At 39.7% G+C, this 17,607-nt stretch overlaps 1 protein-coding gene across 2 annotated transcripts in view; it reads right to left on the reverse strand.

Moving 5' to 3' along the window:
* Nucleotides 1–263: 263 nt before the first annotated feature.
* Nucleotides 264–17,607, reverse strand: part of CRMP1 (collapsin response mediator protein 1) — a gene marked incomplete at both ends in the record, with an annotated part of 47,680 nt that continues 30,336 nt past the window's right edge. For both annotated transcript variants that reach the window (XM_084285947.1, XM_084285948.1), the window contains 8 exons: nt 264–355; nt 2,111–2,276; nt 4,958–5,137; nt 6,428–6,598; nt 8,153–8,294; nt 11,729–11,885; nt 13,473–13,593; nt 15,698–15,766. In XM_084285947.1, coding sequence (XP_084142073.1) covers nt 264–355; nt 2,111–2,276; nt 4,958–5,137; nt 6,428–6,598; nt 8,153–8,294; nt 11,729–11,885; nt 13,473–13,593; nt 15,698–15,766 — 1,098 coding nt within the window. The remainder of the gene's footprint in view (nt 356–2,110; nt 2,277–4,957; nt 5,138–6,427; nt 6,599–8,152; nt 8,295–11,728; nt 11,886–13,472; nt 13,594–15,697; nt 15,767–17,607) is intronic.

The raw sequence follows: 17,607 nt of genomic DNA on the forward strand, positions 1-17,607 counted from the left end.
AAGCTAAAACCTGTAGTCACTAAAGGGGCAATGGAAGCACCATGCTTTAAGGTGACTATGGCATGAAAGCACAATTGTGAGGCAAGTAGTTCCAAGCAAACACACCACACTATTATCACCTCTTCCTATACAAAAAAAAAAAGACATTTCATTTTTTATTTCCATTAGTACCAAATAAAACTGTGGGTTTGATAACACAGATATTGAAGGGAAGGTACATTATTCCCATGATCCTTCCTCTTTGTGTTTCTGTCCATCAGTTTTCAGCCAAGACTGGTAATATTAGAGCGACCACCAGGAGGTGCCACGATGCGGTGTCCAGTACGGCGTGGGTTATTGTCATCTATCTGAGCTCCTGAAACAAGAGGAATACAGGAAAGAAAGCTATGAAAAGGAAAAAATCATCAGCAGTGATACTTTACCTGACATTCCAGCTATGCTTCCCTCACATCAGTTGGTTTCTCTCGAGCCAGACCCCTGCCTGAAGCACTAGAGAGATCTTCAAAGGCACATTTCTGTGCCTAGCTCCAGTCATCTTCAATAAGAACTGTAGGCTTAAATGTTTGGGATCAGACTGATGCTCATCCTACATGGGCAATTGTTTTCCACTAGCCTGACAAAGAGCCTGTACAGAGATGACAATCTACAGACTAGATTCGCCTCATGAGATCAGACACTAATGGAAAAATATTGCTGCTCTAACTGAGAAAAATAAACTCATGTAATGTAGAGTGGCTTTTTCAAACCTGCCTCATTGATTTAGAATGCCTGTCCTCACTGGGTCCATGGGTTAACAGTACAGAAAACCTGATGTTAGTGATTGTAAGTCCACATGAAAAGGAACATTGATCTCATATAAATTCATACCCACTTCAAAATACATTTTAAAATGCTGGAAGATTAAACTTATGACAGCCAGCTTTCTGCCACACTAAATATCATGTGATCACACGAGCTTCTTACAGGTAACGTAACACTACCATGAAAGTGTAGGATCATTTTAAATGCTATCATAGTCTCTGGTTAATTCCATAAACAGTAATGTGCATTTGCCTGATTTGGGTCATGCTTGTTAGCACCAGGTGCCACGGTAATACACAGATCCAGCAGTGGACTGTGAAACCACAGGTTTGCGTGCTTTTGAAAATCCCACTTATTATTATTGTTAGAGGTCAAGATTGAAAGCACTTTTTTGCTTCATAGAGACTTACATATTTGTATATGCTCACCATGGACCTAAATGTACAGGGAAAAATATACTCCAATTCACCAGAAGGGTCTTTAAAATATTTGCTCTCCTTAGGAATTCTTCCAGAGGTTTCATTTAGTTTCTAAAGACAGGATCTGTCAGGGATGAAAACTCCACCATTGGCTCCCACAGGGGAGAAAATCCAGTCACTTTCATAACAACATCATAAAGAGCCACTTATTTACCAACTGGGCTGTAGACTTTTGAAGGACAATGATTTGGCACACTTATAATTATCTTCAAACGTCAGGAATTATTTCCAACAACCCCAAAGGATGATTTTCTTGTCTATTTCTTACGTACTGTGGAAAATGTTTTGGGCATCAAGAGCAAAGAGACAAGAAATACTATAATCGGCATATTAATAGATTCTGCATGTGATTTTCTGACCATGGACAAGGACAGTTGAAGTTTCTGTGTCTAGCAGTTTCTGGTGATACAGCAAGAAAGAAATGTGAGGTGTTTGAGCCACATGAGTCACACCAGGCCCAAGTCCCATCACTGATACGTACTAACAGGCCTCAGTTATATCAACCAGAGACCTCAGCTAACCATAAGGTGTCAGGTAAATAATACTACAAGACTGCAAGCAGATAAATATTTTAGATGACAAACATTCTGAATATTTGGTAATTTGTAAAATATTCCTAGAGAAAGAATGTATACGAACATACCTAACTATAGATGTTCTTACGTATATATATACATACATGTATATATATATATATATATGTATATATGTGTATATATATTTCATACATATACGATTAAAGAGGTAATTTTTATAATTGAAATTTATCAGCAACAATCCATACATACTGAAGGCTTTAAAGGCATTTCTAATGAGTCAGGTTGACTTACCTGATAAGCTAAAATTAGACTGGTGGAGGTTCCTGATTGGTGGGGGCTGGTTTTTGGCAGGGGAGGATTTAGTTGAGGGTGCAGGAGTTGCATATTTTGGCGTAGCTGGGATTTCATACACAGGCCCATCATACATTCCTCTGGAGACTCCTTGCAGTCCTCCCACCTGCAAGAGCAGAATAAAATCAGACACTGAATGCCCTGATAATGCTCCCTAATGATACTGGTAAACAGAGGCCACCGAGCACAGAGCTATATTCTGCATTAGCTGAGGTAAAAACACATTCGTACTATTGTCAAAGCTACAGTCAGCTTTGTATAAAAAGGAAACTATGAAGTCTCCTCTCATAATTTTATAAATATATATATATATAATAAATATATATAAACACATGAGATCAAGACTTAATAGGCTTCCTTCACAGTCAGTGGAGAAAAATTGGATCTCAAAAGAACAATAGCTCTCACCTAAGATATTTATTTTATGTAAGATCAGTCAATGTCATCTCTACATTCAAAGGATTTTCAGTATGGTGGGATCAGGTGAGTCTCATATGTGAGCTGCTGAATCACGTTTTGGTTGTGGTAAGACTGACAATCACTATATAGACTCTAGCAATTTCACTCTTAGAATCATAGAATATCCTGAGTTGGAAGGGACCCATAAGGATCATCAAGTCCAACTCCTGGTACCGTGTAACTACATGCACAATCCAATCGCTTCTTAAATTCAGACAGGCTTGGTGCAGTAACTATTTTGGAGCAGCTCTTACCTGGTTTCTCTGCTCCTCCCCTTCAAATATCACATTATTTCCATTAGAACCTCATTGAAAAGCAGTGACTTTTTTTTTTTAAATAAAATTTCAAAAGTTTCCACTTCTTGTCACGAACTAGAAAAGCAATTATACAACAGACTGCAGCTTGGGACCCATCTTTCATTATCTGTCAATAGACTATCTGTCACCTGAGTTTTGATTTCAGTTTAAGGTCTCTATCTTATCCCTGTACTGTTCCTATTAGAATTATGAGGAAAGATAATTGTAACAGTCTCATTGTCCTAAAAAACAAACAAACAAACAAACACAGAAATCTAGGAAACAGTACTTTAAAAAACACTTTAAATTTTCAGGAAGAATCTGAAGCCACTGAATTTCTTAATCCAAAGCCCATCCCAAGGATTATAAATCTAAGGCTTACACAACTATTGTTTCAGGACCCTTTCCCCAGTGAGTTAACAGTACAATTAAAGTACTGGGGAGGAAGGCCACACTATTCATGGGGGTCTGATCTTGCTCTTACAGAAATCAGTGCATTTTCCTTGCTTTTGGTGACAGGGACGTCAGGCTCAGAAGAGACACTGTCTCACAAGCTGAGCCAAAGCTAATGCCCCGAGGGAAGCAGCTGCTGATCACAGCAGTGAATCCGCTATCCAGGGCTCCACAAAGGCAGGGATTTGCACTGCTATCCCTGTTCCAGGAGGTTTTCCCTGGGCCAGCTAAAGCTTTGCAGACCCTTGTGTGATGGGTTTTGCTGTGTGGTGACATAGCCACATGATGGTGGCTGATATCACGATCAGTGGGTTTTCCTAAATCTTTTCAATTAAAAAAATTTGACTGTGAAAAACACAAGACATAAGACTGCTCTCACTTCCTCTCAGCAGGCAGCAGAGGGAGCTGGATGAGCAATAATGTCAATGCCTCACTTGGTCCCTCTGCAGACCTTTGCTTATGGATCTAGAATCAAAGGTCGTTCCCCAAATCCAGGCCCACTACAAGATGCAAGTTATTTGGGCTGGTTACTTTTGAGCAAATCCTTGGTGTAAGGCACCACTCTCTGATACTTGTTTTTCAAGTGCTGTTTTCACTATTTAAATAGCATCATCACTCCAATTTATATAGCATTCCCATGTGCTAAACCCTTGAAAGGCAGATGTGGAGACCCATGTCACCTAACCGATTAACGTTAAAAAAAAATAAGAAAAAAGAAAGAAAAATTAATTTGTTGGTATTTTGCAAAACTCCTTTGCAGATGCATTTTATTTTTATGCCTCTTATCCTTCCCACTTGTAGACTTAATTTCAGATGCCACCCTTACAGGCAATGGCATATGCCTTGTTGAAGAAAATACATTTTTTTGGTAAATTTGTCGTTGCTACCTGCTCTCACAAAGTACTTTATTGCCCAGTGGCAAAAAGCAACCCAAAACTAGCACCAAGCCAACTGGTTTTCAACAGGGGAGTGTGAATATAATTCAATACCAGAACTGACCCAGTCGTGATCTTGGTCATTTCCCAAGCTTCTATTTAAATACACAATAAAAGCTTCCTGAGCTGTGAATGCTGCTAATACTCAGTTTAGCAAATGCACCAACAGCAGTTCAGAGATGCCAAATATAATGAGCATCTCCGACTTAGATGCTTTTCTTCTCTGCAATGGGGCTGTTCAGCATGCGAAGCTTAGTAGCAATTTAAAATGCTATTTTTCTTCTGGCTAACCCTCCTTCCAAAGAATCTGCATCTTTTTGCTGACATCTAACTAAAAGTAAATTCTATCACTATTCCACCTCCCTTCAAAAGACTGCACAGCTGGGCATACAGCAATTATACCCAAATGGCACTTATGTGCTCTACCCACTGAAGTGCAATTTTAAATTATATCAGCTCGCACTTGCAGAGGAGCCAGTTTTTGGTCATATTTTGACCATATACAAACATAGGTCAGACATAAATCATACATAGGTCATCTAATACAGATTTATATTAGCACAGTAGTAATAATAATTAAAATTTGCTAATGTGGTTCTGAAAAGGTATGCCTTGGAAGAAAATTAAATAATATCTGACATTACCTTATTCCTGATTTTGACGCGCTGGTAAAGATATTCAGGGAAAGGTTTGCGAGGGATGAAGCGGCCCATTCCTTTATTTACGTGCAGGTTTCCATCTTCAAACACTATCTTCCCTTGGCTTATGACCACTAGCGGGGCACCGTGGCACTCCATTCCTTCAAAGATGTTGTACTCAACAGCCTGAGGATCAACCAATATACTCACTGCAAGTTCAGTACAAGGTCTCCTTCACTTAGTAACTTACAATACACATTTGTAGTCATATTTTTAAGCAACTGCCATTAACAGGCATATAAAATTGCTTTTTTTCTGAAGGAAAAGCAATGCATTTCTACGCATTGTTATTGATTAAATGATTAAAAAGCATCTGTCCAGTCAGACTCCCCTGTATGTATTGCTCACTTTCCATCAAGACTTTATCTCATTTGCTTTTGAGGACTTACCCTGTTTACCCAGAACCTCTAGAAATTCAATAATCTTAATAAGAAGGAAAATTCTGACTCAGCTGTTGGATATCCAGAAGATTTAGTCCTATCACGCATGCGGTGTGACTGCATAAGGGAATTTCTAAGCCCCTGCAAAGAAAGCTTCAGACTTGCAGCAAGTACTGAGTTTTCAGGGCCAGCATATTTCTGTCTGAATTTTTCTATCTGAAAAAGCCCAGAAAGGACCAGGAAAGCTTGAAGCTAGATGGAAATGACAGTCAAGTGGCAGGTGATTATTACTTTCTCAAAAATACTGAGATATCTCAAGACAGAGAAATAAACAATGCATCATCTAAAGTTTTTAAAGGTTTTCAAAGGTTTCTGCCCTTTTAATATAAATCATATCACTAGATTTTCAATACAAGTTTTGGAAAAATTTCCCAATATGTATTAAAAAAAACACTGAACATAATAAGATAAAAACTTTGAGATAGATAACATGTAAGGTAAACGCATAAGACCCGTCACTGCCAAAATTAACATGACTGTGAGTCACTGGTATTCTGTGTTAAGGGGCAGAGAAGTACTACACATCAAAGCTTTGGAATTAAATAAGAAATCCCATCCATAAAGCTGATCAGAGCTGTACTATCAAAATATTTAATCATCTATAATATGCTAGAATACTATTGATTTAATTGTGCATTTTATATGAGGTGTTTCTCATACAAGCACAAGAAGTGAGCTGGTTTTATTTTCACAACTTTATGTATTTTCACAACTTTATTAACCTCAGCTGCAGACCTGCTGATTCACACCTATTTACAGGTCAGGCACAAGCATACAAAAATAGTGCAATTGTATATGCTGAGAGAAAAGAAATCCTTCCAATGCAAGATTCAATACTTTCATTTTCAGAAATAATTACATGTTTCAGAAAAGGACCAGGCTGTTACCCCACTCTTCTATATCCAATACATTTGTTCACATGAATTTGACATTTGAAAAGCAACAGAGACGTTGCTTGTTTTCTTTTTCTTCTTACCGATTTATGGCTTTTAGCTGTTATAGTCTTCACCTTATCAGGGTCCCAAATAACAACATCAGCATCCGATCCTACAGCAATCCGTCCTTTTCTTGGATACAGATTAAAGATTTTGGCAGCATTGGTGCTGGTGACAGCTACAAACTGGCTTTCGTCCATCTTACCTGTGGCCTAAAAACAACATAACTTGACCAAAGCACATTTATAATACAGAGATTGAGTATTCAGAGTGCTGAATGGTTGAGGAGATACAGGAAAGTGTGTTGTTCATATATCTGGTGATGTTGCACGAAATTAGGCTTTATTGAGCAGGATTTTATATAAGGAACATTACTTTGGAGTTTCAGGTAAGTGAATGCGTTATTCCTGGCTGTCAAGTTTCTCAGCTAAGGTCCGCTTCCCTGCTCTGATGCATGTGTGCTTTGCTGCTAGTCCTAATAATTCCCATTTAAATATTTTACTGATTTTAAACCAGGGAAATTATATGAGTATTACAAGATTAAATAAAAGATCAAATATAAAAAATGCTCAGACTGTTTAGAAACATTTTTTGCAAATTAAGTCCATTCTACTAGTAGTATTACAACATCTATAAATCTAAGTAATACAACCCCAGTTATAAAGCTCTTGCCTGGAGAAATGTCACCACCAATTGAACTTTTTATACAGTCAGTGATGGCTTAATAGCAGCTGTTCACTTCAGCTTTTTGATTTTTCAGCAGAGTATTTTGGGGTCTTCTCTGGAAGTAAACAAGAGCAACGTTTATTTGTTTAACACATTTTCTGCCTAGTCAACCAGGAGATTCACAAAACATAAGCTACTCAGTGGTCCAGGAATTAATGTCACCACCTGTAAATCCCATTTAGTAACACTTGTGGCAGCTGTTTCCCTTCATATGAGTTAACAAAAGGGAAATATCCCTGGCAGGTTGCGTTGCATTTTTCTTGCTTTCCTGCTTTGCTCCTACATGCCGGATATCAGAAGCTGCTTCTGTGCTTCTAAACTCAATAGCATTCCCTGAAGAAAGGGGTTATTAAACATGGTCTGGGTAAAGTGCTCATGAGAGCATTTTAAATATTACCACCTTGCAGTCTGCAATATGCATTCAAGTGCAATGCAGTGTAAGGTAATAAGTGCATGTGTGAGTGAGACTGGGTGTTTATGTGAAGACGGGCAATGGAGGGAGGATATCATTTTATATCAGGATCCATGGAACCATCAAAAAATTGCTAACATACACCGGCACCCCACAGCAAAATATGCCACTATGAATTACATGCAGTGTTCTCCTTCAAAGCATTTCATGGTGTAGCCTCAGGCTCAGCTGCCATCCATTTGTAATTTCTCAAAAACGATGAGACACTTCCCAAATTCAAACAATCCATTCATCACGTTTATACGGGGTCTACTTCAAAATCATTAAACTGCTTCCAGATCCTATGTCTGTGAGAAGCAACTCCTCTGACACAACTGAAAAAATTACAGCAGTTTAGTCTGTGAAGCCTCAGGTCTGATAAAACACTATGGCTTTGTGCTGTCAGAAATGAAACACAGACCTGAGTTTATAAAACTTTGAAACAAACAGTTCATCTTGTAGTAGGTCTCTGGGAATTCTCAGATATATATTAGAAAGTCACTGAAGTACCGGCCAAGAGTCTCCTGGCTTGCATTATTCAGCCAACAGTCAAATTCTTTTTAATCCATACAAGTAAGTAATTACTTACTACAGCCTTGTCCCAGACCACAGTCATTCTTTCCTCAATTCCATTGACCCCTTCAGGAATCATAGTGAAGTTGTCCTTTCCAATGGCTTTCTGGGCAGTGCTATATGGGCAATGTCCACTTCCCGTCACCTGCAGGTCCCCACTGCGGAGTTAACACACAGAAGGTTTAGAGCAGTCACCAAGGCTACCTTGGTCTCGGACTCACTCAAATGGAGCCTACACGATGGAGGTATAGGCTACAAGTCATGTCAGCAGCCTCTACGTGTTGGCCACATATCACTGAAGAGCAACAGCAGTATTGGACATCTCCACTTTCCCTCAGGAACATCCTGAATTCCCAGATTACAGCCCCCTCAGGTTTAAGGCTGCTTATCGACAGATCAGACACAAGCACTAACCAGGACAAAGGATTATTAAAAGATTAAGGAAATGTCTGATGCACTCAGGATAAATTCATAACCGTGTTTAGAAATAAAAGCATATTTTACAATGCAGAGTAATGAGCATCAAGCTTGTTTCCCTGCATTTCTCCTCTGCACATATACTTCTCTTGTAATTTTTACACAAATATTCCTTGACTGGCCTACCAAAACAGAATGATGAAAATAAAAAAGGAAGAATATTCTAAAAAAGGGAGTAGTATTCTAAACAAACAAAAAAGTGGATAGCTCAAGTGTACTTGCACTCTTGCACTCTGGATTTATTTAATCTAAATGTCTTACACAGACAAAGGTATGGAGTAAAACACAGAAAGAGCAACCAAACAACAATGATTTTATGTATCTTTTTTTTTTTCACCTTAGAGAAAAATGCTTTGCAGATATCAGAACTTGTACACTGCTACTTTGGGGAATAAGGAAGAAGAACAAAACCAGTATGTGGTATCTTGAAATAAATAAATAAATAAATAAATAAATAAATAAATAAAGGTTACTATCCACAGGAAACGGCTAATAGTTTTAGATCTTGACTAAGTTTACAGGAGTCAAGCACATTAAAACAAACTACAACTGCTTCTATCAGTCCAGAAGGGTGATGTCCACAAGAAGCTGACAACCTTTTTTAAAACTGATCATATAAGTTCCAGCTTTGAAACATTTGAATGACTTTGATCCACAAATTTAGGTTCCAACAAGCTAACAAATAGCCAACTACAGAAAAAAAGGGATCACACATCAGTAATTCTAATGCAATTTTCTGGACTGCCAGCCCTAATGATTGCGGACAGTCAGAGAAGACCCTTTAGCCTCCTTTCTGGTTCTTCACTATGTTCACAACCAGCCATTCATTTTTTGTTAGAAGGCAAAGTCATGTATTTAATGGTGAAAAGGCAGATATGTTTTAGCTATTCCTAATTATTGAGTGTCTGGTATTACTGCATAGGATTAAACCAAATCCATCAGCAAAACATTAATTTATTCTAACACAGACACAAAGATATGAACTGCATGCCATTTCTTCTTTCTTGCTGTTTTTCTGTCAGCTAAGTTCTTCACAGCTTAGACTCTCTCCTCTTTTTTACTTCTCTGGCATTAATATAGCCATGAAAACATCAATGTCACAGCCAAGCCCTATATCCCTGTCTGTTTCCTTGTGTTTATGTTGTTACGCTCTCCTTCCACTATGCTATTAACTCGTCTGAACTCCACTTTTCTTCTCCTCTAACATCTAATAACAGGCTCTGCACTCCCCAGTCTAGCCAACAGAAGACCCCCGCAGCTGCCAAATGTCACTCTTGGGAGATACCCAACAACTCAGGGTTATACACGAGCACTCCTACTGATAGATCTCCTCTACTAACAGCTAACAGATCAGCTAGCAAATTGAGAGATAAAGGGATCACCACAGAAAACATCTCAGAAAAAGAAACTGGTGGGAATTAACCAAAGACGTATATATCTTTAAGCACCTCACTAATACTTCATGATGTTATTCTTCACCATAAACGATGTTTTCAAGGCTGATGACATCTTCCATTTAGCACCAAGATCCCACCTCTCCAGTTCAGAAGAAACAGCACGTCACAGCAGCAATAATGCGGCAGTACACCATGGAAGATGAAAGCTACCCCAAGGTGTATGGCCCGTGGATGAAAAAAGGACCAAATGTCATAAGACAAATCCAATCTGCAAACCTCATGAGACACCTTTGATTTTTATACTTTCCACTTTTTAGCAAAAAAAAATAAATCAACAGATTCTGTGGGAAACAGCATAAGCAGTATGCATACTTGCAGAAGAAGATTGTTGTGAGGATTCTTTAATGAATGTAAATTACCAATCTCCTGATGAACAGTGAAATAGAAAAGTGAAATATTATCTTTACCATCATTCTTGCATAAAATTCCCCACAAACACATGGCAGAGGGATAATATACACAGCTCTTTTTAGTTTCACAGTATAGATTTAAAGTATTAAAACCAAAAGCAGGCTAAGCTGCTGTCATTTATGATCTAGGACTTTAAGCCAGTAAGAAAAAAAAAGTCATTTTTGCATGGTTGGAGGATAATGAAAACTTCTCTGCCTCCTCAATTTGTCTTTCTGATGTTAATGTTAATGTCATTATTTGGATTCCAAGTCTAAAATTTCTCTTTCTATTTTAGCCGATTTGTTTTAACCCACATACCGTTATTTGTGGACTCTTTCTGAAAACATGTAGCTGTGTCTGACAGTAAAGGACCAAACATTCTTATACACATTCACGTATGCTGGCTAAGAGCCTTACCCTCACACAGTGAGCTTCACTCTTTATGATGCTGACAATGACATGTGAGGCCAGAAAAGTAATTTTTCCTCGTTGTTCTTATTTTAAGGAACAGAAATATCAATTATGGAAAATCAGGCCACCAGGTCTTCAGAACAGAGCAAATGCCTGCATGTTCTTACCAGGAATGCATGTAACTCAGAGCTTGACTACACATTCATTAACAGTGCAGTGCAGTGCTGCTGTGAACATTTACAATTTAGTTTAAGACAGCCTAATTCTCAGAAGTGCTCCAGCTTACCTGCACCAGCTCTGACCAAAATGGCTCCAGGAAAGCTATCTTGGTTCCAGCTATCTCTCTGCACTGGGACAACTCTAATTTCAGGACCTGTGCTTGTGATATATGACTGGGACTTAAAACTGAGACTATGCTCACAGATGGGGGTTTATCCACCAGGCTATTGCTTACTCTGGAAGGTGATGTGATCCAACTATATATTAACTATTTGGCTAGAGAAAACAGAGAATTAGAGAGAAAGCTAGTTTGAAGTCCTAGGCTAAAGACTGTTTATCTAGCTGTGCAACTAGGAATCACTTGAAAAGCAGAAGGAAAAAGAAATATAACCTGAATAGCCAACAAGTGTATTTTGAATGTGCTAACTAGAATCTGGAGGGTCCAGGCCTGCTCACCAGATTGGCAGCCTAAACACAGGGGCAAAACAATCCCTGCTTTTCTACCATTCCTTCTCTGCCGTGTCTTGTATGGGACTGCTTTAAAGGAAACTGAGCTGATCCCTAGGTGCTTTATTCCATGTGGCATTTGTACTTGTCCAGATATTAGCCTATAAAAAAAAATAAAAATAAGGTCTTACCATGCTAAGAGTGAATTCAAGTAATCTGGAGTGGTAGGATCAGGGCTCAGAGGTGGCGAGGTTACAAAAGCAGCAGCCTTGGCCCAGTTTTTGCTCCAGTAATGTGTCCCATCTGTCCCCAAGCTGGCAGTGATCGGCTCTCCAAAAACAAGGGGACCTTGGGGAAAGCAAGAATATACAGGAACTGATTACAATCCACTCTCTTTCCAGCACATTATAGAGCTTGCTGCACACAGCCATGTATAATTTATGCATTGCTACATGGTCAGCGTAGCTCCCAGAAAATTAAGCAGCGTTGGCTTTGTCTGTATGATAAAAAATTAATCAGGAGGCTCTCTGAGTTACACATGCTTTTGATCAGGATATTTACAAAGCTCTCTTTCTAATCCAGGAGGAGACAGTTCAGACCTGGTTTTAATTTGTACTATTTTAATCACAGACATGTTCTCTCTGTTGCTCTGCTTCAGAGTGATTTTAGGTGGAGGATGGGCTCCAGCTGACAGATGCCTTTTTACCACTCTCAAGTTGGGCACAGCACCAGCAGATAACAGCATATGGTCCCACCAGCAAACTCCAAGTCTCCATGAATACAAATACCAAGATAATATTTAGCTCTTTGGCTTCTCCACAGTGCTCATGCACTTTCGAGCAGAAACCAGCAGAACAGTCCTGACTCCTTTCCCTCCTTCATTTTCAAATGAAATGAAGTAAAAACTGACATCGAGAACAAGATGGGAAAAGCTCTTTATGGCCTGACCTTTTTCCTCACCACCTTTGTAAACAGAGGCAAGTGGAAGAAGAGGAGAGGCACTGTGGAAATAGTCAGAGAAATGGAGGAAACAGAAGACAAAGTGGGAAAAGAAAAGGAAAAGAAGGAAGGAAAAGGGTGGGAAAACACTGACAATTCAGGAGAAAAGAGGGGAGCAGAGGAGAGGAATTATTAATAAGATGCAGTGTGTGGCAGAAAGTGAGGATTGCAAAAGAAAGATTGACTGTGAAAGGACAAAGATTTTCAATCTCTTGAGTGGCCCCATGCCACGCTATGTCCTGTCCCACCACCTGTGAGAAAGAGCTGAGTCTCCCAGTACTACAGCACCTCAGGTGCTGTTTCTGTGAGGCACTTGTTTCAGCAAACAAAGGTAGCTTCAAAATGGGCACCCTCCAGGCTCACAAGTCCCTTTTGGGTGGTCTTTAACCTTGACCCTTGCACGGCTGCACTGAGCAATGCTGACCCACAGACATCCCCATGCACAAGGGTCACACCACAGTCTTGGAGGGGATGGGGGGGGGGGCATGCTTAGAGTTTGTGGAGCAAGACAACGGGGAATGGCCTCAAGTTGTGCCAGGGGAGGTTCAGGTTGGAAATGAGGAGACATTTCTTCTCAGAAAGAGCAGTCAAGCTTTGGAACAAGTTGCCCAGGGAGGTGATGGAGTCACCATCCCTTGGGGTGTTTAAGGAAAGGTTGGACATAGTGCTTAGGGACATGGTTTCGTGCGTGATACTGGTGGTAGGGGGACCGTTGGACCAGATGGATCTTGGAGGTCTTTTCAAACCTTAATGATTCTATGATTCTCAATGGAAAACCACAGAAGGGCCTATTTACAGTTTTCTTAGCCCCAAATATTTAGCATCCATGATCTGGGTCAAGATGTACAGATCAGTCTGCCAGCAACTTATTTTTTTCCACTGAGCTTCTATTCAACACAAAATCCAAGTCTGGGGGCAGAAAAGCAAGTCTCTTACCTCTCTTTCTAGCCAGTGCAATGATATCAGCTGCACTCTTACTCATCACCTTGGTAATGTACACTGGGCAGTTTATTCGACTGGCAATGGTGATGGCACGGAAAACTGCTTCCGCTTCAAGCTGAGGGATAAAGAATGAAAGAAGTTAACTGCAAAAGCAGACAAGAAAAAATGAACTGGAGTACTGAGCCATATTTCTCATTGTTTAGCAACAATACTTCAGGACTAAATTCTGTTTTTTCCATAGTGGGATATGCAGTGCTGGAAAGCAAGAGCTAACCCCCTCGGGCATTTTGTGTTAGGAGTAATCACAGCCAGGCTGTACTTGCTAAGGGGGTACAGTTGTCCTAGTGCTAACACAGTTCGCTGGCCCTCAGGGAAGATCACATCCAAGTGGCTGGCAGGGCTCCTTCTTATCTCCTTCCCAAGCCTGTACTTTGGGCCTCTCACTGTATTCTGCAGCTGGAAGGAGAACGAAGCAAGGGAACAGTGCCCCAGCTTGGAGCTCTCCCTGGCAGCTTACCCCCTGAAATCTTTATATAAGAGGACAGTGAACGTAAAGTATTCCCAAACAGCAGCTTCAGCATTATGGACTGAATTTAGCCCATAATCCATAAAAGCCTTTGAAACATCGGCCAGTAAGTCCTCTCTGTCAGCAAGCATAAATACAATCTTCTTTCAAGGAGTCATCTGGGACATAGGCGCAAAGCAGTCATCTTCATATGGAGGAGCAGTGCTTCCCAGTGGCTCCTATACTGCTTTACCCAGTCATCAGTTCTATACCTCCTTCCTAGACAGACTCACAGTATTGGCATTTTAATACCTAAAAATCTGTTGCAACTGAAAATACTGACTTCACAGTGCACAAAATCCTCTCCAAAAGCTGTGCTAGAAAAGTTGACTAATTTAACCTGTCCAAAACCACAGGTCTTACTTCTTCACAGATTTGTAAAATATCTTTTTCTTAAAATCACACTGTCACTTCAGGTTCTCTTAGGACTTTTATCCCAATATTTGCTCTCAAATCCCCAAAGTCACCTACAGAAAAAAGGAAAAGCAGGAAAAAAGGAAAAAAAGAAATAAAGGAAAGCAGGACCTCTATGCCTCAGCACTGGGGCTGAGGCCATCAGATGGCACAGTCAAAAAGACATGAAATTCCTTCCTGGAAATTGCAAATGCAGATTTTCCTTAGGCCTTTACTCTCATTAAAAAGAAACGCCTCAATTATTTCAGAATAATTTAAGTGGAAGTTAAACAGAAAAATGAAAAAACCACATAAACAGTTCAACAGAAGAATGTGACCAATTAAGTTTATTCCTCTTGCCTTGGGGAGAGGTTATATAAAGATCTGCAAACCACAACAATCTCTTCAAGTTTAGCCTCAAATCCCCAGGGTCTTGTCTCTTTAGTCTTCAAGGAAGGCAGTCACTTCCCACTACTGCCCCCCATCATGCTATTAGCAGCCTGATCTGTCTACATTAAGAGACATTGACATGTCTCTGTCTTTTCATTCTCATTAAAGAAACCCTTTCCAGATGTCTGAGATGATCCTTGCAAGCGGCTCGTTTTATTACAAGAGAATTGCATAAATTGAGCTGCCTCGCAGCATCTTTCCATTCTCACATATTTGCATTACTACAGTCTGCATTTCTACTACAAACGTATCTGCTGACATAAACATAGATTCATATGTTGGCGAACATTTATACACAGCATATACGTCCACAGGCATTGTATAGGAGGTTTTCATCCAAGGCATTTTAATGAATCCAGTAAACTCAGTCTAACCCATAAGCTGTGGCGCTGGCATTCAGCCTGCTGTGCCTTCCCCAATCCTAGAGTCAAAGCACAGCTGCAATGGGGTTTGGAAACTAAGAGAAATCTGAAATTCAGCCCAGTATTTGTAGTCACAGACCAAACAGCCAAGGTCACAGTCCAAAAGGCCTGAAGGCCTGGCACAGCGGGGTGGTGGAGCTGTGACAGAGCACAAGGACATCTTGGGCCTGCGGGGATGCACCTGTGGCCAGCAGCAGAAGGGTATTTCATACGAACAGGCTTAAGGGGACCTGGATTTACACAACTTTGAGTAATTCTGGAAGTCACGGGAGAAACAGACTGTCTACCCCGTGCACCCATCTATCGTCTGCACGTACAGAGGCCAAGCAGTGGTACTACATGCCTGACAAAACATTTCCATGGATGACAAGAGGAGAAGAGCCTCTTACCTCCTCAGGCCTGCTCAGGGCATGTCCCTCGGGTCCCGTGATTCCCATCTCCAGGATGCGCTTTTGTTCCTGGAACAAAACAGATAAATACTGACAAACTCGCCAGGACAAGACTCTTGTACCAGTTAGCCCCCACCAGGCTGACAGCTGTGCTTTTTGACCGTCCCTTTTCTGTTAGTGCAAATGCAGCTGTGTAAGCCTGCTGAAACCTCCTCTGCCTTCCAGAAAGTCCTATCTGACACCAAGATACCAGCCTGGGGAACATACTTCAACCAATATTTTAAATAGTAATTATAAATATTTCCATCCTGCAATTCTTTCTTTACTCCCAGAAGTTTCTTCTGTCTTCAGCCTATGAAATACTGCTATCTTCATTAAAGTTTAACATTGCTGACACTTCATCAAATAAAATCTTGCCTTTGTCACTGAGCTTTCTGTTACACTTTTTTTCCTACAGAGGGAATCACTAAGATTATGTTTTCATGAAAGTAAAAAAGTGCACTCCAGTTGCGAGGGCAGTGTCCACACCAAAAAGCCCTGCTTAGGACCAGTGGGGGATTGTTAGAAAAAATCTGTGCTACAAAGCTTTGCCGCAATTAGGTCAATTTTTTTAAATAGAAAAGGAGCTTCGCTTTTCTTTAAATTAAGACCAAGAAGTGGTATTGGAATAAAGCTCCCTTGTTGTAGAAAGTGTTATTCAGCCACTTCTGATCTGAGTTTGGTACAGGTCTACTAAGAGAGCAAATGTGGGAACAGAGCTGCTGATGTCCCTCAAACCCTGGCCTGCCATGCCTACAGGTAATGAGCAGAGTGCAACAACTGTAACATCTCTGACAGGAATGAATGTCCCCAAGAGACTAGGATGGAGTTACCGAACATACTTTACTATGTCATCTAATAAATATTTGATCCCAGGTCCCCAGGGGTGCAAAGCTCACACATTACCAATATACTCGAGCAAAACCTAAGTTAATATTCACATATACTTTTGCCTTCTCTGCAATGAATCAAAGCTGATTAATAGGAGTGCACTAATTTGACAGTGTAATAAAGATTATTTTGGTTGGAAAATCATAATGTCTCATAGGTATTCCTAAAACGAGATGTTCTAAACCATTAATGCAACAGTTCTGAACACTGTGAGTTAAAGACTTCAGATAATTAAAATACAAGAAAAAATAAACAGTTGCATCCATATAATACAAAAAATAGCAAGACAGCACAATAGGATACATTTGCATCTTGAAGGAAATCATAAAATCAGATCATATGATACAATTAGTCACTGTAAGAGGATTTGATAGTGCTAATAACATAGAGTAGTTGTTTGATAAGATCAAATTTTTATTTCCACACAAGATAGTCCTGCAAAACATCCCTGCACCCAGCTTTCTTTTCACCTATTTCAATAATCCTTCTAAATAAAAACATAAGGAACAGATTGATTTTATAAGACATAGCAATGCTGAGGAAATATGTTGATGTATAACATAATTCACATTTCTTTACTACTTCCTCTTTTCCTAATATTTCTTTCCTGTATGCCCATATTCTATGGCTGTATATTAAAGCTGATCAAAGAAAAAGCTAACAGAAACATATTTTTATCAAAAATGTAATTCCACAATGCAATTCCACAGGTGTACATTGATTTTAATGGAGCACATATCAAAACATCATGGGTGCCATTTGATTAGTTTCATTTTGCCATTCATACATTAATATTATGTTTATTATTATTGATTTTGCTTCGACTGGATATTCAGTGTCACGCTAAAATTATAAAATATATGCATTGGTAGTTTTAAATCATGTTAGTCTTCATGGAAAATCAGCATTATTTTTCTCTTGAATCCTAATGGTAGTTTTTACTTGGTTTCAATGGGAGGAGGATACAGCTGCGCTGTATG

This window comes from Netta rufina, assembly GCF_964035555.1.
Source record: "Netta rufina genome assembly, chromosome: 4".
Taxonomy (NCBI): Eukaryota; Metazoa; Chordata; class Aves; order Anseriformes; family Anatidae; genus Netta; species Netta rufina.